This window comes from Camelina sativa, chromosome 20 (assembly GCF_030686135.1).
Source record: "Camelina sativa cultivar CO46 ecotype springtype chromosome 20, ASM3068613v1".
NCBI classification, from domain to species: domain Eukaryota; kingdom Viridiplantae; phylum Streptophyta; class Magnoliopsida; order Brassicales; family Brassicaceae; genus Camelina; species Camelina sativa.
This window is the reverse complement of record NC_141899.1, coordinates 5,066,690-5,091,821: the sequence shown is the minus strand read 5'-3', so window position 1 is coordinate 5,091,821 and position 25,132 is coordinate 5,066,690. Positions and strand designations below refer to the sequence as shown.

At 37.2% G+C, this 25,132-nt stretch overlaps 4 protein-coding genes, 1 long non-coding RNA gene and 1 pseudogene across 8 annotated transcripts; 4 read left to right on the top strand and 2 right to left on the bottom strand.

Moving 5' to 3' along the window:
• The first annotated feature begins 1,787 nt into the window (after positions 1–1,787).
• LOC104769473 (protein LATERAL ROOT PRIMORDIUM 1-like) lies at positions 1,788–4,051 on the top strand. Of its 2 annotated transcripts, XM_010493691.3 has the most exons (3): positions 1,820–1,967; positions 2,045–3,205; positions 3,637–4,051. In XM_010493691.3, the coding sequence occupies exons 2-3, from the start codon at positions 2,569–2,571 to the stop codon at positions 3,951–3,953; spliced, it is 954 nt and encodes a 317-aa protein (XP_010491993.1). In that variant the 5' UTR covers positions 1,820–1,967; positions 2,045–2,568; the 3' UTR covers positions 3,954–4,051. The 2 variants fall into 2 exon arrangements, with proteins under 2 accessions (XP_087360335.1, XP_010491993.1); XM_087504209.1 differs by having other exon boundaries at positions 1,788–3,205.
• A 2,001-nt stretch (positions 4,052–6,052) lies between these two features.
• Positions 6,053–7,587, bottom strand: LOC104769472 (uncharacterized). The gene is made up of 2 exons (XR_764396.3): positions 7,144–7,587; positions 6,053–6,548 (listed from the first exon to the last, which is right to left on the bottom strand). It is a non-coding gene; the product is annotated as an uncharacterized LOC104769472 (long non-coding RNA).
• Positions 7,588–10,751: 3,164 nt separating this feature from the next.
• On the bottom strand, positions 10,752–12,491 carry LOC109124728 (uncharacterized). Of its 2 annotated transcripts, none has more exons than XM_010493688.3 (6): positions 12,045–12,491; positions 11,782–11,869; positions 11,453–11,517; positions 11,285–11,353; positions 11,158–11,207; positions 10,752–11,087 (listed from the first exon to the last, which is right to left on the bottom strand). In XM_010493688.3, the coding sequence occupies exons 1-6, from the start codon at positions 12,096–12,098 to the stop codon at positions 10,976–10,978; spliced, it is 438 nt and encodes a 145-aa protein (XP_010491990.1). In that variant the 5' UTR covers positions 12,099–12,491; the 3' UTR covers positions 10,752–10,975. The 2 variants fall into 2 exon arrangements, with proteins under 2 accessions (XP_010491990.1, XP_087360717.1); XM_087504591.1 differs by having other exon boundaries at positions 11,158–11,217; positions 12,045–12,200.
• Positions 12,492–12,836: 345 nt separating this feature from the next.
• LOC104769470 (uncharacterized) lies at positions 12,837–14,940 on the top strand. Its single transcript, XM_010493687.2, has 4 exons — positions 12,837–13,204; positions 13,510–13,640; positions 14,043–14,147; positions 14,298–14,940. The coding sequence occupies exons 1-4, from the start codon at positions 13,142–13,144 to the stop codon at positions 14,764–14,766; spliced, it is 768 nt and encodes a 255-aa protein (XP_010491989.1). The 5' UTR covers positions 12,837–13,141; the 3' UTR covers positions 14,767–14,940.
• A 646-nt stretch (positions 14,941–15,586) lies between these two features.
• On the top strand, positions 15,587–16,767 carry LOC104769469 (uncharacterized). The gene has a single exon (XM_010493686.3). The coding sequence runs from the start codon at positions 15,587–15,589 to the stop codon at positions 16,712–16,714; it is 1,128 nt and encodes a 375-aa protein (XP_010491988.2). The 3' UTR covers positions 16,715–16,767.
• A 222-nt stretch (positions 16,768–16,989) lies between these two features.
• LOC104769468 (protein DGS1, mitochondrial-like) lies at positions 16,990–21,287 on the top strand (annotated as a pseudogene). Its single transcript, XR_015592639.1, has 14 exons — positions 16,990–17,228; positions 17,436–17,562; positions 17,673–17,876; positions 17,995–18,124; positions 18,260–18,421; positions 18,550–18,744; positions 18,994–19,094; positions 19,329–19,418; positions 19,664–19,736; positions 19,815–19,843; positions 19,930–20,053; positions 20,207–20,317; positions 20,434–20,534; positions 20,840–21,287. The product of XR_015592639.1 is annotated as a protein DGS1, mitochondrial-like (transcript).
• Positions 21,288–25,132: the final 3,845 nt, after the last annotated feature.

Genomic DNA, 25,132 nt, shown 5'->3' with positions numbered 1-25,132 from the left:
TATTAAATATAGGTCACTTAAAAACGTTTATAGTGGCCATGAGAACACCCCATAATGATTTAGAATGGTGGGTTTGCATATATTTAGCACAAAGATCTCCAAACAAAAGTTTATCAAAAAAGACCTTAAAAAGAAAAGCAATGATTCGACGGCCGCAAAGCGTGGGTGGGGATGAGCCGACGAACATTTTATTGAAAGGTTTCTTTCACGTGCATTGCTCAAACTAATTATTCTCCTCAAAAGCTTTTTTCATAGATAGAAACATGAAAAGCTCCTTCGTTTCTTAATTGCAATTAAGCCTACGTAAAAAAATACGGATATAAAAGACTTAACAAGATTTAATCTGAATGATTTTGGGTAAAACTGAATTATACTACTAATAGAATTCAGATTTCCTCATTATTAGAAAACTAGTTTGGGACTTACATTTGTTATACTATTTTTTTTATAAACTAAAATATGTATAGCATGGGAACTGGGAAGTAATTCACAGGTGAGACTTGTTATGTTCAATTTGTATCAAGGTTAACGTTGCTTGATTCTTCTTTTTTTTTTTTAGCAAACAACGTTACTTGATTCTATACATTTAATTTAAATTTGCTATTATATCATTCATGTCTCTAACGGGTTACGGGTATGTCCTTTTTATCTTACATGGCCTTGATTTTGATTGCGTGAACCAAGCTGAATGCATATAAAAATGTGGTTTCCCATCCAGAAGCTATCAAGCATGTATAGTGTTGCGTAGAGAAACGATAGCTCATTCACATAAATTTTTTGTGTTCCAAGGTCTTGAATTACCCTGGTTACTACTAGTAAACCAAATAAACAAACTTCAAAGGCTCGACCCAGGCAAGCTCTGACACGCAGTACCATTCTTTGTCAAACTATCGTTGAAAAGTGGAAAAAGGTTTTTGTATATGTAGCTTATACTATATACTTTTTTGTCTGAAAATTAAATCGAGATATCTTTGGAAGCAATCTTTGGCGGTTGTGTAAATTAAGAAAGTCCAAGATATATATATCTCAACGTGTGTGATAGTAAAATCAAACAACGAAGTTTCCTTCATATATGTTAAATTTTATTTACTCAAAACATTTATTGTAATATCTGTAAACCACATTTTGGATTTTTCGTTGGTCTTTTTGTTTGGTCTGCAAAGCATTTCACATTTATGTGGACCATTAAAAGTAGTCCTTTTTTTTCTTTTTCTTCTTCTTCTTAGTTGTAAACTTGTAATGTATGGACGGTAAGCAATCCAACAGTGTCGGAAGGACTAATACAAAAATGCTATATCACCCGTATATAATGGTTCTGTTTATTCTTTTTCGTCTCGGTTTTGTCGGTAAGATAAGAGCAAAATGTGTGTGGTGTAAGATACGATGACAATAGTAGTATTTAGTCATGGACCACGAAATCTGAATTTCTTATTTCATAATCATATATGTTGAGTTTTATATACAAACATAAAACAGAATCCTAGTTTCAATCCAGTTTTAACTTAGTAGAAACGCGTAATGTACCGAACCATGGACCTAAGAGACTTAACCGGTGTAGCCGGTTCTGGATGAAACAAAAGCCAGGATCGTCTCTTCAGCGGCAAGTGGAGCCACGCGCACGAGCGCTGGTGATGAACTTCGTCATCTAATAAAAAAAAAAGATTGATAGAAAATAAATTAAATTATTTAAAATTGAGCTAAAAAATACAAAAGCAAAGGAAGAAGGTATCATGTGCCATTTCTTTGAGTTATTATTATTAAAAACATAAATAATAATAAATAAACCCGAAGAAAAAAAAAAAGTTTCACTTGGCTCTCTATCTTTCTGCAGTTGTCTACTATGATATGATTATTAGAGAGAGAGAGAGAGACAGGAACAAGACGAAACAATCTAGAACAAGAAAAAAGGAAAACCAAAACATACATACACACCACTGACCACTGTTGTTTTTTTAAAGGAGAGAGAGGTAAGAAAGATCCACAAGTAAACCCAAGATTAGAAGCAACAAAATTCAGACCGCAACTAACACAGTTCTTTTTTTAGAGAGAGAGAGAAGAAAAAAGAGTCGCAGTGTTCTTTTTCATATCTCTGTGAGCCTCAGACAAAGAAAGATAGTGACAGTAGATTTCGAAGAATCTATTTTGGATTTGTTTTTGGTTTTATAGCCAAAAAGGATCCCATCTTCTTCTTTCTCTATCTATCTCATATTTGTGTAGATTTATATGAGTTGTGTGTACATTAACTGGAGCTGTGTGCTCTGATTTTTGTTTTTTGTTTTATATAATAATTAATTTGTGGGATTAGGGTTTTGGTTTAAATCAGCTGTGGCTACAACGAGGAGGCATAATCTACCAACGTCAGATTCCGGTGCCTTCACCGACTGGGCGGCGGCGACCACGACTACAACTTCTCTTGCCACTGAGGAACTATCTCTTGGTTTCAATGCTGGTCCCGCCGTAGTCCACGGCGGTTTAGGCTCAGCTTCCGCCGCCGCCGGCGTTCCTTCATGGCATCCCAGATCTTCTGTCCGTTATGGCTTACATTCGTCGGCGGCGGCGGCGACGGATATGGGTATGGTCGGTCTGAGAGATGTTTTCCTTGTTGCTCCGGCGTACCACCACCACCAAAACGCTGGAGTTATATCTGGACCTGAAGCGGCGGCGCTTGGCGTCGGTGTGGTTCCTCTCCTCACGGCGGGTCCGCCTCAGCAGCAAAACGTGGAAGACACCGACATTAACTTCCTTGGAAACAACCGGAGATGGCAGAACAACAACAACAACAACCACGAAACGCAGTATCTTCACTTCAAGAGTACTAGTAACCAGACTGCGGTAGGAACGAGCTCGAACAACAACTCGGGGTCTGGCTCAGGCGCATCGGGAACCGCCACGTGTCAAGACTGTGGAAACCAAGCGAAGAAAGAGTGTAAGCAGAGGCGGTGCAGGACTTGCTGCAAGAGCCGTGGCTTTGATTGTTCTACTCACGTGAAGAGCACGTGGGTCTCTGCGGCTAGGCGGAGAGAGAGGCAGGTCATGCCTTCCGGCGCTAATCCAACCGCTGGATCGTCTCTCTCTACATCTTCCGGGACGAAGAAGCCGAGGATCGTAGGGTCTCAACAACAACAACAACAACAACAAGCTACTTCTCATACTTCAACTTCTAACACGCCTCCTCGAAGTTTCGAGACCAGTTCCAGCCGACAAGGTAGTATTACATTCTCATCATTAGTATATAAACCTACATTATTTTATGTATGTATATACAATACATGCATATAACACTAATAGCCATTCTTGACGATTAATGATACGGTGTATGTAGTTTTGTAATTTGAGGTGACACTAACCATGATAAAACATACTAATATTGTTATGGTTTTGGTTTAAGAATTTTATCAATAATTTTCAGAAATTTTGAAGTTATGATCAGTCCTTTTTTTCCGCTTTAGGTTTGGTTTTGGCTATGGAAATATATATAAGATCGTTTTAACCATTTCGAATTTTAGTCAGGTTTAGATTCCGTTATCTACTTATCTTGGTTAAGTTCAGATCATATTTATCGGTATCTTGGTTAAGTTCATGTAGATTGATTGATATGGTGATAATGATGCATAAATTATGTTTTATGTATGCAAGACGGAGGAGGGTCAAGGGAAGCATGGCCCGGGCAGATTAGAGCCCCGGCAGTGTTCAAGTGTGTGCGAGTAACGGCAGTGGAGGATGGTGATGACGAGTACGCTTATCAAGCGGTAGTGAAAATCGGTGGCCATGTCTTTAAAGGATTCTTGTATGATCAAGGGCTTGAACCCAAAGAAGGTTTTCCTAATATGTCGGATTTGCATTTAGGTGGTGCAGCCAACAACCATAATGGAGTGTCTGCCTCGGCGCCTATTCTTGACCCGCCAAATGTCTACGGTGGTGGTGGCGGTTCAGGCGGTGGGTTTTACGGTTAAACCAAATTCAAAAAACGTTTACGACAGATAAAAATGTTATCTTCTTTAATGTTTTTTTCTTTTCTAATGGGGTTGGATACAAAAGATTAGTTCTCTAACTCTATTGTATGAATTGTCCATGTGGGCGAACTACTTCAAATGATGCAACAAACGTTATCGATCATTTTTTTAATTGGTGGTGAAACGTTCTTTTGGAAAAAAAAATTGATTTCGGATAATAGTAGAATTCCATTTCATTTTCACGTTTTTTAAGTAAACTAGCTTGAAAATATGCGACAACTCTTGTGGCCAATGCTATTCGAATCCAATCCAGGTGATAGGACTTTTCTCCCTCTACCACTGGACCAAAACTACTTGATTCATAATTATTGTTGTTAAGACTTGTTTGGTAATTATTGACTATATAATGTTCTAACATTACTACAGTTTATTAACGAATTAATATTTATCATAACTTTTTTTTTTTTTTTTTTTTGTCATAGCAAACCATTATTCCTAGAACGAAGTCCAATAATTGCATATTTGCATTTGCTCATGCACTTATCTTACTAATTCGTATGGCTTTACCTGTAAAAAATATACTCTATACAAAATGTTTTTTCTGCTTAATCAACGACTTTTATATTGTTTCTTGCTTTCTTACATCATATCATTATTTCGTAGAAGCTTAATTAAGTTGAAATGTTTCGCTTTTCCATCAAGTCATTTCACCACAAATATGATATACTAGTTATATTATATGAATATTTCTAGTTATGTTATATGAATATTTCTAGTTATGTCGGCCGATTTTGTGTTTATTTGTCAGCCCGTATTATTGGATCAGTTATAGCTTTTGAAATTAAAAAATCAAGTGATATTTCTCATCAATTCATGAATTTATTTATCATCTATTCAATTTTTCGGGGTTTGATTGAAAGCTGTTTTTTTGCTATAAACTGACTCACTGAGCCTACTTGTGCACCTTTTTAGTGTTACTATTGTCACTGACTTAGATTAATTTACGCAGAGGAGACTCTGTAATCTTGTGGCTTCCACCTTACCTAGGCACGTTAGTGTTTACCGTATGCTGTATAGGTGTTCATCTGTTCGATCCCTATTTCTCCTTTTTATGAGATTATTGCTCGGACCATATATTTGCATTTTTAATTTATTTGGACGTTGGCATAGTTTCTATTTTTAGGTGTCAACTTTTATTTTTTACAGTTAGATCTCACGTTAAATCCTTTTTAGCCTACATACTACAGTTCAAAAAGTTAATATGAATGTCGTGTCTAACCATGGACTTCGCCACTAAATTGTTTATCATAACAAATTTATTCTTGTATTGGCAATACATAAGTTTTCTCATATATAACACATAAAACTGCAATGGAAAAGACTTATAGAGCATCAAAAGTATTAGGTGAAACCTTTAAATTATAGTATTTGCGAACTTCATTCAAATATATTTCCAAACTTGAATGTGAATTAATCAAACTAATTGAACCCTCATATGTCAACCAATTGCTTTACAAACTAGGAATAAAGCCAAAAACAAAATTAAAAAATCAATATATTCCTTCAACACTCCACCATCAAAAAATAATAATAATAAATTTGACTGTGTCTTAGGCTTTATAGGGTTTAGGCTTTTTAAACTTTCGAACGATAATATTCGTCCCCCATCGCAAAAAAAAATGATATCTCGGGCAGATCTTTCCATTTATACGTCTTTTCGTTACATTTGTATAATGTTGATTAGCATGTTTGTCAACCAGTTGAAGTTTAAGATGAATTTTATAAGAATCGAATCAAATATATCTGTACTCGAAGACATTTATATGGTTTCTCGTTGGTGGCTATTATGGTGAACAAAACAACATCACGCATTGGGAATCCATACAAATCTAGTGATCAGGTAAAATAAGTATTGCAGAAGATGTATAGTTTTTCTAGAACAAGACCATGTGGTTCATTCAAGTTTATCATAATCCATATAATTTGTTACCGAATATTTTTACTATACTTTTGAAAAAGCATATCTACACGACTCGTATGATTCATTCATTTATTGTAATACTTATATTTTACAAGTCGTTTGCCATCCAGTGCTATCATTTTTTTGTCATCTGAAATTTTATTAATAAATTAGTTTTGGTATCAAGGGTGAGATACAAAGCCGGCGGACAACACAATGTCCCCAGAATTTAACCCGGGGGAAAACGAGAATTCCCCGGAGTCTAAATATGAACACAAAATACATAAAGCAAAGCCAAAAACTAAAACCTAAAACGAAAGAGCACAAACCCTTTAAACCATAAGCAAAGGCAACTAGACTTAAACCTTACTAAAACATACTAGTCTTAATAAGCAAGAGGAATTCTTCTCTGAAGTCGAGCAGAAGAGATTTATCAAGAACGCCCACGGCCATTCCAAACAATAACATCAGCCACCTCCTATCCTTTTGAGAGCTGATCTCTCAGAACCAGAACCAAGCCTTCATAATCCGACAAGCGAAGACACGAACACGCTTCCGGATGCGACGACGACGACTGCAGCGTCCTTTACCGTCTAGATAGAAGCCTTCCAAAATGCAATCAGATCTAACCCGATCTGCAAAGCAGAGACAAGGAGCGAAGCCTAACCACTTGCACACTCGAACTCAAAAGAGAACAAGGAAGATACAAGAAGCTATCAACCACAAACGAACAACAAAACATGAGAAGAACCAACTGCCAACTTAGAAGACTAACATATTCTTCCCAGCAAAACAGAGCCCAAGCTTAAAAAAGGAAAAGAACCAAATGGGAATCAAAGGACGGCGAGCAGACCAAGGGTGAGAGGAACGACAAAGGCTGAGTGGGTAATGCAATCACAACCAAACAAACAAAACTGACGGCTTCAAACGATGAGAAACAAATGAGCAGCGACAACACTAGGGAGGGATCAAACAAAGAAGGAGAATTAGTCCTCGAGTCGCACTGTGGATTTACCAGATCCGGAAAATACTAACTTCTTCTTTGCTACCCCAAAGCCCAAAGGAATTGACAGCTCCATCCACCTCCTCAAAAACCAAACTCTAAACTCAACACAACCATAAGATTTTCCAATCGAAGGACAAGTTTCTGCTTAAAAGAACCCTAACTTCAACACTAAACACCTAGACCTAGCTAAACGGAACAGGAGAAAGACGGGAAAGGCAGCTTACTCAACCCGAAGAGAACAAGAACCCATGGCCACAGAACCGAGAAGCATCGCCTAAGAGGTCAGGGCAACGCTGGATCTGACAACGGTAAAAGAAACTTCTCCTGAAACCGCCGGGGAAGGACGAACCAAAACGCTCAGAAGACCGTCGAGCAATCCTCACTGTGAAGACCATCTCTTCCGCTGAGTTTTTAACCTCACCATCGATCCACCAGATCTCGCCGCAACGACACAAACGAAAGCATAAACAGACGAAATAAAGAGCTAGGGGCCCTCTCACAGCTACGGCGAGGAGCACCGATCACCGGAGAAAGCATACGGGAATTTTCTCTTTTGGGCGATGGCTAAGGCGAACTCGGGGGAGAGAGAAGAGAGAGAAACCCGAAATCTTCAAGAATTTATACTTTCCATCCAGTGCTATCATTACACGAAAACATAGTATAATCATAACAGAAAACATATAGTTAACATAGTATAATCATAACACAAAGACGTTATCAATATTTTTTTTGATCAAAAAAAAAAAAAAAAAAAAAAAAAAAAATCATAACACAAAGACATATACTGTATACTAGTTATATATATATTTTTTGTCGTCAATAGACTACTAGTTGTATTAAAACTATCAAATTGATTATTTTCTTCCATCTTGAGTTATATTTTTCCCTCACATTAAAATTAATTTTATTTTGGTTGAGTTAAAATAATACGTAACAAACAAATTAAAAGATGAGTGGGGAATATGTTGACGAAAAAATCAATTTAAATAAAATTATCAATCACATCTAACATAAAGAGACTTGACATACACAGCGTCAGTCTGCATCAGAACGAGTCTATGCCGAAAGGTTTACAAAATGATGTTTTGCCAACTGTGAAAACGTTTAGAAATGATTTTTTTTTTTAATAGTTTTTATGTTCAATAAACTATGAAACTATTTGATGAAAGTGAAAGGGCATGTGCAAAAACAACAACGTGAACGTGAAGGCCAAAAAAATGTATCATTTAAGGTGCATGGATTTGGTAAAGAGAGAGATACATTCCCCTTCAGACTAAACCAAAATTAGTGATTATAACTTTTACTTTATTTAATTAAATATTGCTTGTAATTTAATCGAAGCGATGGTGCACTGCACATAGGTTAAAAACAAAAGGAATGGGGCACCGAAAGAGATTATCACTTTATATCTTATTCTTCCATGGATGGATTTGTTATTTCAGTTCTTACAACTACTAGACTAGCCAACAACCTAATAGTTCACTATTGGATATGGGTTTCACCTGGCCTTAACAGGCTTTCCTACAGGCCCATTATCGAAACAGTCACCCCAAAATCCAGGAATGTAGACCGACTAAAACACACTTGTCGGGCCGACAAAACTCCTAGAAAGCCCAATTGAGATGGACAGCCCGATAAGTGACGACCCGAATAAGAACGATCGCCGACTTTACTCGAAGACAGTCCCACATCGATCCAGAGGCAGAGAGATGAAGCGTCCCATCAGCTATAAATACCGAGGGAGCAGCTTGCAGAAGGGATCAAGTAACATTGGCCAGGAGTCAGGAGTAAATCCGATTCTAAGCTGTAGTTCAGTTAGTCATTTTGAGAAGACAATTCTCTGTAATTTGCCGATCGGCTCATAACGGTTATATTGTAATTCGACGATCTTTGACTATCTTAATAAAAGTCCTTTGTTTCACCCTTCCTAAATATCATCCCCCGAGTTAGTAGAGATACTAGTTCAATATTCACCAAACTAGAGAACGTCATTTACTTAACATTGATGCCAAAAAGTGAAAGATATCGTGTCCTGTCCTCTATACCAACTTATACTATGTAATGTGGTTTATACATTTCCTTATAACCCAAAAGTACCATTTATCTTTCCATTACCGAGAATGCATAAGGTAATTATCCATCTCTACCATTGGGTGTAGAATTTTTTAATAACCGCATGCATAAATAAGTTACAATCTTGTCTAACTGTTGCATCCTCGCAAATGTTTGTTGAGAAGGATGGATAAATATGTCTTCTTTGATTACGTAGGATCCTTTGTGTACGTTTTGCAATCTTGTTGGTTCACCAATCGCTTGAAGCCTTGAACAAGCGTAAGTGATGTCTTGTTTGAATGATATAGTTTTGAGCTTGTTCTTTCTGAGAATTTATGATTTTTAACAATTTAATCAGAATCAGCTTTTCATTTGTCTATATCTACAGTCCATATTAGTTCCGCGTTTTGAATATGAAACGTTTCAAAATTATGATATATACAAATTCAACTGAAACTATGAAAGAACTAAAAGTACAATTTCGTTATTTTAGTTCAGGTTCGATTACACATAACGCATGGCTTAGCCGCTGCAGCTGGCTACCACCGTCTTCCACACTTGACTGTAAATTTGTGAATGCAAAACTGAGTTAAGTTAAGGTGCATGGATTTGGTAAAGAGAGAGATACATTCCCCTTCAGACTAAACCAAAATTAGTGATTATAACTTTTACTTTATTTAATTAAATATTGCTAGTATTTTAACCGAAGCGGTGGTGCACTGCACATAGGTTAAAAACAAAAGAAGGAATGGGGCACCGAAAGAGATCATCACTTTATATCTTATTCTTCCATGGATGGATCTGTGATTTCAGTTCTTACAACTACTAGTCTAGCCAACAGAAACCAACCGTTCACCAAACTAGAGAACGTCATTACTTAACATTGATACCAAAAAGAAAAAGAAAAAAAACTAGAGAACGATGCAAAATATATCTAATTAATATAAATTAGAAAAAAGTTTCTACATAGATTGTTGGTTTGTATTAGCATTGTTGGTATGGAACCAAAGTCGCATAATGCATATTTAACTGAAAATTTAATAATCTTACACCAAAAATGAAGTATATCGTGTCCTGTCCTATACCAACTTATATGTAACGTGTGTTATACGTATACATAGAAAAGTTTATTTTTTTCTTTATAACCCAAAAGTACCAGTTATCTTTCCATTACCGAGAATGCATAAGGTATCCATCTCCACTATTGGGTGTAGAATTTTCAAGAACCGCATGGGTAAAAATAAGTTAGAAGCTTGTCTAACGATTGCATCCTCGCAAATGTTTGGTTTATTGACTTCCAAGAGAGAACGATGGTTGAATGTGTCTTCTTTTGATTACGTAGGATCCTTTGTGTACGTTTTGCAATCTTGTTGGCTCACCAATAGCTTGAACCAGCGTAGGCGATGTCTTGTTTGAAAGATATAGTTTTGAGCTTGTTCTTTTTGGTATATCTATACATGACATTATCTTTTCAAATTTTAGTTCTGTGAAGCTATATCGCTTGCTTGAGAATTTATGCTTTTTAACAATTTAATCAGAATCAGCTTTTCATTTGTGTTTATCTACAGTTCATATTAGTTCCGCATTTTGAATATGAAAAATTTCAAAATGATGATACATACAAATTCAACTGAAACTATGAAAGAACTAAAAGTACAATTTCGTTATTTTAGTTCAGGTTCGGTTACACATAACGCATGGCTTAGCCGCTGCAGCTGGCTACCACTGTCTTCCATATTTGACTGTAAATTTGTGAATGCAAAACTGAAACGAATTCAAATAAACCCAAACTGGTCCAGCCCAAAATTTATTGAACAAGCCTGTGGTTTGTGGGTATTGCAACCAAAAAAAATCGAATTCATATGATTCCAGTTCTAACAACTGCTAGTCAGTTTAAGTAACAAACTCCAACAATACAAAACCTCACCTGTATATCAGTGAGAGAGAGAGAGAGACAGAAAGAGAATATTTTAGGATGCTAATGATGAAGATGTCTGAAAAAAGTCATGTCATACTGGTATTTTCAAGTTCCATTTGTGCAACAGTTGTGTTGATGACATCTATAATCTCCATCTTCTGAGCACCAATGGCTTCATCCATCGGAGTCCGCTCGTACCTACAAGTTATAATGGTTCAGCTTATTTCCTCCAATAGATAGACTGAGAAGAAAGATTCAATAGACTAACCGATTCAAAAGGCTTAGACTAGCTCCTGACAAAATCAATTTCTTCACCACCTGTAAGTAGCTTTACAGTTATATAATTAAACCGGAGAAACAAAACATTTTCAAGCAGAGACATAAGTGATGGTTACCTCGATATGACCATTCAAGCATGCCCAATGTAGAGGAGCATTGTTCTCATCGTTAAGAGCATTAATATCCTGCTCCAAAGCCTCAATCTTTCTTAGTATATCCAACACCAGACATTACATTGTGGGTCAATGCATCAAAATTAGCAAAGGGGGTTGTTGTTTACTTACCACTCCTTGACTGATAAGATACTCCACTATAGTCATATGTCCATTCGCAGCAGCCATATGCAGGGCTGTAAAGACAAAACAAAAGATCAAAAGAAACAATGTTACAACTTGTTAACCATACATTTTAAAACTCATCAATCGAGTATCTGAACATATAAGGATTTCATATCAGTAAGTAACCAATATTGTCACCAGATGAAAAGTGCTAATACGAGTAATTCACAACATTCAAGAGTATCTGAGCAGGAGTAGTGAGAGTGTGACATAACAAAGACGAAGAATTGAAGCTAAAATTAACTCGAAAAATCGAAACTTTAGAAAGAACAAACCTGTTCGGCCTTGGGAATCACGAGAGGTAAGAGAGACACCATCAGAAGCCAAGTTTTTAAGATCATCAATATCATCGTATCTAGCAGCCTGTAATTCAAAAAAATTAAATTTTTGAGCTGACCCAGTTAACTAACAACAACAACAACTCAAGAGGACGAAGACAAGTAAAACCCCAAATATGGGGGACATGAATCGATTACAGGAGAATAGTAAGTAAAAAAAAGGAGAGATTTTTAAGGAGTAAGAGACAGAGGAGGCAGACCTCGAGCAAGTCCTCAATCTTCTCTGCAACAACCATCGTATCTGCTGCTCCCATCCTCCACCACCGGACGATACTACTCTAGTTTCAATCTGAGGGTTTCATCAGTCTGGAGTTATTTAGTGGCCGGTACATAATTTTATTTTATTTTCGGCTCTCCTATTTATTTATGTATTTTTTAAAACGTTTATATTAAAAATTGAAATAAATTTGATAAAGTCATGTCTATAAAATTTGGAAGACTTCATCAAAATAATCAAAAATGAATAACTAAAATATTTTTTTAAGGATTGCTAAGAAATATTTTATAGTTTCTAAAATTTTGTAAAATTCTTTAAACAATTTTTGTATCTTGCTATATTTTCTATAACTTTATTTTATGAAAAAATGTGCAAGATTATAAACCCAATAACCTAATAATTGAATTAATTAACAATTCTAAATTCTTTTGTTTTACACAAAATTTTCAATGACTTTATAAAAGTCTCAATCTAATAAACCAAAATTTATTAAGCTTTAAATGATTTTTTACAAATTATAAACTAATAATACTAAACTTTAGTAAAATTTAACAAAATCTTGATTTAATAAATATAAATTCAATATAATATTTTAAATTTTAAAAACTCTAATCAAATCTCAAACTAATAACTCCATTTAGTTTTGTAAATTTTTTTGTAACGTGTAAAATCTTTATTTTTTAAGTTATGGATTCTAAAAAAACAATTAAAAAGCTTGAAAGTAAAAAGTATTTTCATTTTTTGCACCGCTTAAAAATAATATATTTTTTAAAAGGGGTCGGTATGGTATGGGGAGAACCGGTTTAATTAAGTCCACAAGTCAAAATAAAATTAGGGGTCTTCCTCGTTCTATCTTCTTCTTCTTCTTCTACATCTCCTCGGCCGTTTCCTCCGGAGGATTCCGATCCCTCTCTCTCTCTCTCTCTTTTATCATTTGTGTGCCTACTTTGGACTTGAACTGTTCTTCCTCAGATTGTTTGATTTGGGTTATTCGTCTCCCTGTGGAATAGATTATCGAGGATCCAATTTTTAAAAAAAATTTTGATCCAATTTTTTCTTTTTTTTTTCTCAATCGCCGCCATGAGTTCCTCGATCCAGATCGTTGATGAGCAGATATTGGATCTTTTGCCTCTTCAACATCAGGTTTTTGTTTCCGTTTTTTCCCTTATTAATCAATTAATTTAATGAAAAAATCAAAACTTTGTGGTTGTTTGTTTGTGCCTTTTACTTTCTGAATTGGCGTTCTGAGAAATTGGGGTGTTTCTTAAATTTGGTTCCATTTGTTACCTTTTGTGTGTGTGATGTTGAAGCTGTATCTTACTTACATGAATTTGATTTCTTTTTCTTCTATCCGAAAGAAACGTTCTTTAGGATTGTGATGCTCAATCTCTTTATTATTGATTTGTTGACGAGGTTGATGATATTAAGATATCGTTTTCTGTATATAGGATGAAAAGAAGACTCAAGAAGTGAGCAATGAGCTGAGTTTTGGGAACCATGGCGGCTGTTGTGCAATCTGCTTGGATACTATACCTCTTCAAGAGACAGCTATGGTTAAAGGATGTGAGCATGCTTACTGGTACGTCTTTATGGATTTCTTGGTTTATCCATGCTTAGTGTTGTGTTTGATGCTGATTTGGTTGTTAGTGATCTGATGTTTCGCGTATATAAGTCATTTTTTTTCTGTGACATTCTTGTCATTGTTAAGCCAGATACTGAGAATGTTACCATTTGTGCTCTAAGACATTGGTTTTGTAAGATCATTATTTTAGTCTTCAGCTCAGTATTTCAAAAATGGAATTTGGTTTTTGCTTCAAACTGTAAACGTCTTTATAACGTGTTTTTTGTTTCTTTAGTTCAATTCTTTCGTTTGATTCTGTGCACGGAACAAGTATATCTACTTAGAAATGAAATGTAGAATAGATACTGACATGTCTCTTTTCATTTTTAAGAGGAGTGATTAATTTCTATCTATATATAGTGTGACGTGCATACTCCGTTGGGCGAGTTACAAAGAGAAGCCTACCTGCCCACAATGTAAGCTTCCATTTGACTTTCTCAATGTCCACCGCGCTCTCGACGGAAGGTAAAACTTCCATCCTTATTTACATTTGGCCCCATTGTTTAATCCATTTACTTGGGACGCTGGCTCTGTGCTTTACTGTTCTCTTGGCTTTTACATCATTTTCTGTACTTTTTCCTTTCTAACTAATTTTTTCTGTTATTTTCATTGCAGCGTTGAAGATTTCATGTTCGAGGAGAGTGTATGCCTCCTCCTGAGGGCAGTGTGGTTTCAGCCACTTGAAGCAGTGGAGCGGGTTTCAGATAGTGACATTTTTAATTATGATTTCGACATTCCACCTGAGTATGTAGCTGAGGATGAGGATGACGATGACGATGACCTTGACGAGTTTTATTTGCAAGGTTCAAGTCTTCGTTTAGGAAACCGGAGGTGGGGTGACAATGGCTTTGTCAGAGCAGGTCGCCAAGAAGCAAGGCCGGTCCAACATAAGAACCGAGGTGGCCAGGCTTCTGGCTCTGAACCCGCCTCTTCATCCTCACGTGAGCCAAAGGATAGGACTAGCAGTGCCATAACAGGAAGGCGTGCGAAGAGGGCATTGAAGCGTGAAGCTGCGAACAAAGCTGCGGAAGCAGGAGCAGCTGCAAAGCACGAGGCCCTCTTGGTTAGGTTGGGAAGGAAGTGATTCTGGTTGTATCTCTGTAATTACATCAACCCCCAACCTAAAATGCACTGACTTCCATACTTAAGAATCTGTACATCAGTAGAATTTAATAATGGCAGAACCACAAAAAGTTGCTGAACCTTTGTCGAAGATCATTTGCTAGATTTGATTTATTTAGTCTACTACTTCTTATCATTTGCTTTACGAGTGAATGTTACTGTGTCTTTTGAATTGAGAATTGATCATATGGAATGAGGATTAAGTGGTTATGGTAATGATGATGATGATGAGTGGGTTTTAGTGGGGTCTGTAATTTGACTTTGGCCAATTTGTGGTGCAGGCTGCAATGCCAAGCAAAATCAAAGCTAAAGAAAACAAAAGTTTGTAACTTATTGATCAGAAAAATAGGCATCTCTATCCCTTACCTACCCCATTAAGACCATGGAATGATTAGTCCAGGTCAACTTTGTTGACTAATACGGACATTCACCGTCTGAATTGGCTTGATGTTGTTTGATGAAATTGCTCCATGGTTAGATACTTACTCCATCTCAGTCTTCGTAGCCATCATAATGTTCTTTTTATCTTCATGACGTTTATCTATCTTTGTTCCATTGATTTTTCATTACTCACCTAATCTATTCGTCTTCCATTCAATGCTCCTGAATTCCCTCAAAGCAAAAGCTCCCCTTGCTTTACCAACACTTCTCTCCCTCTCTTTCTCATGACTTGCCTTTGTGGTCATGCTACTGTTTCAGCTTTAGACTCATTTTAAACGTTATTGTACCTGTTATAGCTTTTTCTTAGTTTCTTTGATCATCTCTCTCTGTTTGTTTGCTCTATGGAATCTCTGAAACAAGCTTCTTCTACTTCTGGGTTCTGCTACCATCAAGGCTTCTCAGGTGTTCTCCAAGTGTTTGTTCACAACGCAAGAAACATCCACAACATCTGCATCTACGATAACCAAGATGTCTACGCCAAATTCTCTCTTACATACAATCCTGATGACACCATCTCCACCAGAATCATACACAGAGCTGGCAAAAACCCTGAATTCAACCAGAAGCTTATGATCGATATGACTCAGATCGATGCTCATGCTGCTGTCCTTAAATGTGAGATCTGGATGATGAGCAGAGCCAGACATTACATGGAAGATCAGCTTCTTGGTTTCGCTCTTGTCCCCATCTCAGACATCATAGGTCAAGACAGTCTCACTCAAGACTACAGTCTCTCCTCCACTGATCTCTTCCATTCCCCTGCTGGTACCGTGAAGCTCACGCTTTCCATTGTCAACCCTTCTTCTTCATCTTCATCTAATCCCAAGATTAACACCACCTCGATTTCTTCCGAGGTTGTGTTGCTAAACCCTCAAGTCTCTGAAACAGTTGACTACACGAGGATTGAGTTCCCTGACATCAACGTTGTTAACGAGAACAAACTGATGGTTACAGAGTACTTCAATGGACCCGGAACCGCTTCTTTCCTCTGTCTCGGCTCAACACATGGACCAGAAACAGACATAACAATGGTATGCTCGGATGAGAAAGAGGTTTACGGGGGAAATGGAAGTTTTATGGCTTCTTCTTCAACAACAACAAGCTTAAGCGACGACAAAAACACAGCAGATTCAAACGAGAAAGAGAATCAAGAGATCACAGAAGTGTCAAGAAGACGAAGAAGCAACAAAGAAGGCGAAGAAGAAGCAAAAGAAGAAACAAAGATGAATGAGGAAACAACAATGCAGAAACAAATAGCTGAGATGTATATGAGAAGTATGCAACAGTTCACTGAGTCTTTGGCAAAGATGAAGCTTCCCATGGATCTCCATAATACACCACACGAGGATGATCACAATACCAATAACAACACTACAACTCAGATTCAGAATAATAATGCTAATAATAATGGAATGGACAAGAAAAAAGAAGGGTCTCGTGTCTTTTACGGTAGCAGAGCTTTCTTTTAATGGTGTTTGTATCAAGTATCAAAGAACAACATTGCAAATAAGTTGTTTAAACATTTTAGCTTCTATGTGTTGAAGTCTATGGCGGTCTTAGCAATCGAAGAGCCCAAAACTAGTAGCTAAAACAGGCCCATTAAGAGCCCAATAAGGATTTCAATTTATTTCCAAAGCCCTAAATCACTTTTACCGACATCAAGAGCACTCACACAACTCCGTCCGTCTCCGGTCATCAACCCGGCCAGAGTTTGAACTGAGAAAATTTGATAAAGACGACTTCAATGGATTCTCAACCTCCGGCTAACGAGTCAACCCCGTCGCCGGCGCCGGCGCCGCCAAACGTCGTAGACCTAATTCCTTTTTATTCAAATTATATTTGGAATCGCCTTGCTTCCTTGTACCCTACTTCTAATTCCATCTTTCTCGGCAAAATCTCCAATCTTTATCGCCAAACCGTTTCGAGAAAACGACAAATCTCCTTCCCTCTTCCTCTACCCTCCGATTTCCCAAGCTCATCTGCGTAAGATTCTTCTCCTCAATTTGGTAGCTTCTAGTAGTTTTCTTAGTTAGTAGCGTAGGCTTTGACCTGATCGTGGCTTTGAACTGATACTGGAAGTTTCGTGTTGATTGTTATATACTCTGGCGAGCAAAATTGTTTTTTTTTTGGGAATTTGACAATATGCAGACTGTTTTGACTTTAAAGCTAATACATTTGGTTTATCTTCAGGATTAATAGCAATACCTCGGCGGATACAGCTAGGATTCATGGTGTTTTGGAGGAGATAATGGCTGACGTCCTCTCGAATCTGCATGATATCCAGAAAAGTTTAGATTTTTGGCAATCTAGAGCTGAGGTGATTTGACAGAATATACCATGAGATGAGATGTATCTGTTCTTTCACTTGATTCTTTAGTGAAATGTTTCAATCTAAATGGTTTTCTTTTGATCTTATTTTAAACACAGGGTTCCAATGCTCGAAAGGCGTATTTCATGATTTTTGAGAGAGGGCCAGTAGCTTTTATGAACGAGAGTACAAAGTTCGTGAGCAAGAGTCTTAGTGAGGAATCTGCAATGCAGCATCTATGTCAGTCGTCTTCATCTCACATGTTGGATAGGATGCGGGTCTTGCTGGAGTTAAGATCTGCACTCGCTTCTTTTCTTGCCCAGGTTGCCATGGAAATTTAATTCCTTTTGTAACATAAGTAACACCATTATGAATGTGCATGTGTAGCGTTTTTTGCATGTTTTGAGGTACTAATGTCAGTACTTTCACTGGGCTCTCTAGCTTTATGTCGAATTGGATAAACGTGGTGAGGATCTTGTGAAGAATCCAGAAAAGTCACTGCCATCATTGTTGGCTGTTATTAATGGATTGCTTTGAGGGATCTTTCAGCCATTTGCATGCTGAGCGTGAGGTAAACACATTGATTTCTTGCTTTGTCTGGGCACTACCTTCATTTGTCTGGCCATTTAATACTGTGATACTCCTGAGTCTACTGTTTCTAGATTTCTCTTACTCGTATCTACTGACTTTACATCCCTATTTGCAGAGTGATTCTACTGTTGATGGAAGTTACCCGATGCCTCTTGTATTTGATCAACTGCCTGAAGTTAACGAAGAAGGATCCCAGTGGACTGATTGTGAACTTACAGATGCAATCAACCTGCTTCATAAGAATTTGGAAAAACTCAACTCATATTTATCAGTTATGGTAGGTGTGGCTGTGTTTATGTATCATTGGCCAGTTTTCAAGTAAACATAAATCATCGTGTAAAGACAAACACCTTTCATTTGGAATCAACGGTGAGAGTTCCCCTTCTTGCATTTCTTCTTAAACAGGTGGGGAAACATCGAAAGCCAAGGAGGATGACCCTGTACTGGGTCCGGTATACGTGTGGTGCAGTTGGGCTCTCTGTTTTCTCTATATGGCTACTACGTCATAGTAGTTTGATGGGAAGTTCGGACATCGAGAATTGGGTTCATGATGCAAAAGAAGCAACAACGAGCTTCTTCAGTGATCATGTTGAGCAACCGGTTTGTTCTTGACCTTGCTATTCTTTTCTAAATGAGTACAGTGCTTTTCTTTTCCTGTTCCGACAAATGACTTGTTGCATAAAACTCTATTAAAGGATACAAATAAGATACAAAGTGAAGGTTATTGCGACTCTAGGTTTGGTCTGAGTCAAAATAAAAGTGTGACAAGTTAAAATGATCAAGTTATTAGTTTGTTACAGGACATTGTGCTAGCCTTGAGTTTCTGAATTAGTTTCGTGATCCTCGCAGCTGCTTTCCATTCGAGATGAGCTTTTTGATACATTCCGGAAAAGGCACAAAGGTGTTATGGAAACTGAAGAAGTGCAGCTGACCCAAGACTCACTGCATAGGTTGATTTTCATTTCCTTTTTGATTCTTATTACAGTGGCACCAACTGTTTGATATTGTATACGCGCGTTAATCGTCGCCTTTTCATTATGCCATAGCAACTCACTTGTTATATTCATATGGAGTTATTGATCTCATTCTTTTGGATCCCTAGGGGTTTCAAGTAATTATTTTGTACGTCTTGTTTATTAGCTGCATTGATAATGCTCGCGCTCACAGTTTTCTTTTGTATGCAGAATGCTTAAGAATTTCTGCGAGCAGTCTACACGTGAAAAGGTCCCAGACAATGCAACTGATCAGGAAATGCTCGAAGTTGTTATGAATCGGTATAACTCTGAACATTACTCTTTGTTAGGCAGTTAAACGAACATGTCATTGCATTGCATTTAAAACAGTTACAGTTTGCAGTGATCTAAGCATGCAAATAAATGTTAGTAGTTCCAATCCTGGGTAATGGAATATAACAATGGACGTTTTCTCATCATCTTCATTTCTACCCACGTTAGACTTGGTAAAATGATTTCCTGTGAAAGTTCCTGGTACGTAATTGAGTTTTACCTTCTGATTGCAGGTATGAAAAGGAACTTGTGCATCCTATTCACAACCTCCTTAGCGGTGAGCTTGCCCGTGGGTTGCTTATTCAGGTAATCTAAGTTCTTGGCATGAAGCTGTAGTTCACGGTTTGTGAGATTCTAATCACATCAGAATTGTGTATCTTTCAGGTGCAGAAGCTTAAACTGGATATAGAAACGTAAGTTCATTAAACCAGTAGGTCTCAGTCAAGTGGAGTAGATCTCTTACTCATTTTGTATAAAACTGAATAATCTTCTCCTGCAGAGCGATGCTTGAACTGGATCAGATACTTCGTGCAAATGAAATAAATTTTGCCATTCTGGCTGCATTACCTGCATTCTTTCTCAGCGTTGTTATGCTCACAGTGCTGCGGACATGGCTTAAACAGGTGAGGAGAGTAATAATTCAAGCAAAAACCAAATGTGACAGAAATACATATATGTGGTTCAGTTTTTATAGTTTCAAGACTCATTGAGTCATTGTGTACGGTCAATGCAGCTTTGTTATCTTTATTCAGTTTGATTTTATTGGTATGAATCAGGATAGTAGAGCTCAAGGACGAGGAAGAATTGCTCGCATTCACAGGAGACTACTTGTCGTTGAAATTGAAAAGAGAATTATGCAGTATCAGAGCTACATTGAACAAGGACGTGTAAGATGTCCACTATTTTCCTTTTTCCCTATATCTTAATCATTATATTCAACACATTGGTCTCTATTAAGAAACCTTTTGAAAAAATTCCTGGTCGTTTCTTGATGCTCTAACAGGACAAGGATGCAGAAACCGTATTTGGTTTGCTAATATATAGCCTTGAACGTTTGTATCGGGTTGTTGAGAAACCTGCAAGAGCAACCGACGAGTGGGATTTGTAAGTCTTTCACTCTGATCCCATGAGATGTTTAGCTAAAAACAATTATCAAACTGAGGCCGCCATTGGTATTCAGTTAATCATAAGTAAGCAAAAGCATTTTCTGCCCGATTTTCCTGTCTGAGTGACGATCTTAGCATATTAGGTTGATGTGAACTATTGAGTCAGTATGTGATAATTGTCTCCGCGATACAAAACGTGTATTCATGGTTGTGCTCTTTCTTTGCCTGCCTTTAAATTTTCTGTGTTTCGGGTATGTGCTGCTTTGGGTGTGCCTGAACTGACTGATGTATTTTTATGAACAGAGTGAAACAAGATTTGATTGAGTTAGGGAGGCCACAGCAGCAAACATCATACAAGCTAACGGTGACACAACGACTAGTAACGGTTTATGACTGCTTGCTTCCCACTCTGACGCGACAATAACTCATCTCGGATTCTTTATCTGCTTTACGAACCGCCAAATTTATTCAGTCATTCCTTCAGAATTGCTTGCTTGACGGCCAATTTAGAGTTTTTGGTACCAATCCAAAAGGTTTTTTTTGGTAAAACAAAATTGTATCTTAGAAGATAGTTTTAAAATTCATTATCTATGTTGCAATTTGATATTTCAAAACCTGTTTTTGTGGTCTTGTGTGCTCTGGCGTCAATGTTCTCAAACCATTTTCTGTCACATTCCATCTCGGGTGAAGCCGGATGAAATATTTTGTCCATGCTAACCAAGATAAACCCAACAATGCAATATTTTGGCTATAGCTGGTGGGGACGGGTGGAATCAGAGAGTTATATGAGTTTGGGGTCTCTAAACAGGAAAGTCTTAACTCCATATATACACCATATAACAGTATATATTTTTTTTCCTTCCCATATAACTCCATAAACAAGAAAGTTTTATCATAAAATGTTGGAAACATCGTGAACCATGGTGAACTCTATATTCTTATGAAGCTGAGCAACTAATGTAATATAGTTGTCCAAGACGCTAGGTATTTGCATAAGTTCTTGCTTAATCTTCTTCACTGTGAACGTACTCGCTCTCTTGCCTCTGAATAAAATCTATTTAAGTAGAATACTTGAGTCATATATATCGACGGCTCTACACATGCGTAAATAAGTTCTCCGTAAATACAACGTTACCAAATCCAGTAGGAACAGAACAAAATATTTTATTTTTCCTTTTTAAACTAAACTTACAACTCATATTGCATAAATAACCATGTACAATGTATACACAAGCGTTTACTTGTCGGCCTTGAAACACGATGAAAGGTCGAAGACTATTCCTTTTGGCATTCCAATGGCGTTGATCGATGTGGTTGAGTCACTGTCAAGCTAGATAAGGCCCAACAATAAAATATTTTGGCTATAGCTGGTGGGGTCTCTAAACAGTTGATATGTCTGTATTTTGCATCTCCTTAGCCTGTATTTGTCATGCCTTTAGCTAGGACAACTAGTTGTTTTGCATCATTTTAGAACCTCTTTCGTACATTTTGCATGTTTAGGAAGTTTCTGCATCATTCTTGCATACATTGCGCATTTCGGAGTTTTTCAGGTGTTTAGGAGACGTTGGAAGCGCACACAATCGAGATGCTCCTCACTTCCTAAACCGAGCCATGCTCCTCACTCCCTAAACCGAGCCATGCTCCTCACTTCCACAGTCGAGCCCTCCTCACTTCCACATTCGAGCGCTCCTCACTTCTACAACCGAGCCATGCTCCTCACTTCCACATTCGAGCGCTCCTCACTTCTACAACCGAGCCATGCTCCTCACTTCTACAGTCGAGCCCTCCTCAGTTCTACAATCGGGCTACTCCTCGCTTCCACAATCGAGCCATCACTCGAGCCACCGGTCTAGGGATTCAGCTTTTGACGTCTTCATGAAAGTTGTAGAGAATTGAGTCATCTTTCCAATGCCGTTTATTTCAAGCCAATCGGAGGTGTGGTTCAAGAGTTATCATCGTTTTAGTGGATACGTATACACCCAGCTCGAGCTACTTTCACAGACCATGCTCGAGCCATTTTCACTCACACCACTGGAGCCACTCCTACTCATTCCACTCGACCTCACTCTAGGGAGAGACGACACACGACTCGACCGCACATGTCAGGAAGACGTTCCGTCTTATGCGCTTCAGGAGATTCCCAAACCGACGCTTCACCTTGTCGTTTTAAGTTTTAGGGATTTACATGTTTTTTACTATAAATACATTTTGTTAAGTCTTGTTTTGTAGATCTGAGTTTTTATCTCGTTTTGTTCTTAAGGTTTACCTAGCCTCCAAAAAAAACGTTCTGAGACTTGTATTTCCGATATCTTTGAGATTATTGAGATTTTGCATTTGATTCCTTTTACAAAGTTGTTCACCTTATTTTTATCCACCTAATGATGCTTGATTCAATGATTTATGTGTTTGCATGCTTGATGATGAATTTCGGATCTGAGTAGTGTAGTAGTTCTTGAGGATGGGATAGATTAGGTGGAGGATCTTAGGATGTAGAGTGTTTAAGCTTTGATTGTATGACTCCCTTCTGGACTAGAATTAGAAATACTAGTTTCTCTCTGATCAATTGGAACTAGGTTTTAGACATCTCCGCACCCAAAAGGTGTTCGATGAAATGTCTGACCAACTAGTGCCAGAGACTTACGTTCCTAGCCTAAGAGATTAGTTGTCTAGGATGTTTGTTGACGTGAATGAACTTGTTTTTCATGCCATGCTTGATCATGTTTCTCTAGCGAGAGCTAGGTTTGGAAGTGGTTGAGTTTGAGTAGCTTTTGTCAAGAGATTGGATTAGCTAAGAAGTGATGCTCATTATTTAGGGATGGTTTGCTTGTGACATGTTAAACACGCTATAGACTAGGATACTCCACCGACATCAATTACTCCCATCCTTAGGACTTCTTTCTTTCTGATTTTTATTACATTCCCGGAACTGTTTCGTTTGTTCATGCTTAGAATCGTTTTCAGTTTCTCTCATTCTTGCTTGCTTCTTGTCATACATTTTCGTTTCTGTTTCTGTAATTCATTTCATTTTGTATTTTGACCATTCTAGGATTGTTAGAAAAACTCTCTCTTGAATTGGCTTAACTTGTGATTGCTTGATTGCATCTTGAGTGACTAGCATCATCCCATTTGGATTGACACCTTAAGTATTACAACGCATAAGGTTAATTGAACCTACTAGGAGAAACAAAAATCTTAGTATCAACAGGAAAGTCTAACCCGATATAGACCACGTCCACGTGTACGGTATTTTGTTTTTGATGGGGGGTTGAACTTAAACTCAATTTTGATAGATATGCCTTTATGGTAGATTGGTTGATCATAAAATGTTGGAAGAACCATCGTAAACCCTATATTCTTATGATTGCTAAATATTCTTCACTGTGAACGTACTAGCTCTCGTGCCACTCAACAGAATATATTCAAGTAAAATACTTGAGTCACTGACGGTTCTACAATGCGTAAATAAGTTATATGTTTATACAACGTTACCCGTGAATTAATCCAGTAGGAACAGAACAATAATATTTTTCCCGCTTTTTAAACTCAAAACTTACCACTCATATTGCATGATGCCATAATCGTCGTGTACAGTGTTTTGTTATCCTTCTCAACTATTCCTAGTCAATGAGGATTGAGGAGTACAATTTTTCAATAATTGAATGATAAAACCGAAAATAGATTAGCTTTCCTAGCAATTATGTCTGCACAAGCGTCGGCCTTGAAACACGATGAAAGGTTGAAGACCTTTCCTTTAGGCATTCCAATGATCGATTTGGTTGAATCACTAAGATACACATCCGTGAAACCCTGTCCACATAACACTACATATATCTTTAGCTTTTGTATTCTTGTGAGAGTTTAAATTGAATATTAGTCAAGGTTCCATTTTCATGCTCAAATGAATAAATAATTGAGATGTAGGGCAACTGTATATACATGATTAAAGCATGGAATGATAACAAATGCTTTATAGGAAACTGTTAACTATTGCATAATATAATAGATTTCTCAATTATTAAATAACAGACAAATGCTTTAATCAAGATAGACTGGCCGGCTTTCAAAACATACCTCGACGATATCAAGATAGACAGGGAGGAGTTTTCTTCTTTCTCCTTATCTTTAATTTCAAAAAATACTAATATAAGTGCGGATTCTCTGGCACGTCAAGCACGTACCATTCCACATCATGTTTTGTTTGTAGACGATTATTTTTGTTGTAAAAAAAAAAAATAAACAAAACAAATGCTATTCTCTTTAACATCGATACATTTACATTTTCATATTTTGAAAATTTACCCAACATGACATTTTTTAATGTCAATACAAAGCATCCATATCACATACTTTTTTTTTTCGTTTTCTGAACGTCTAACATTCACAACCTAACATAACTAAGTTTTTTTCGACCATTTAAATTTTGATTTATGTGCTTTGATGTTTGATCCATGTAATTAACGTGTGGTGGATTTTGTGAGAAACTCTTCCAAGGAGCTTGCCTGTTCACTTAGTAATAGTTGATGCTAGTCTTTAGCTCCAGTTTTAACTAGTTGACGACATGAATCTTTCACTTTAGTTTTAACTTTAATTTTGAAG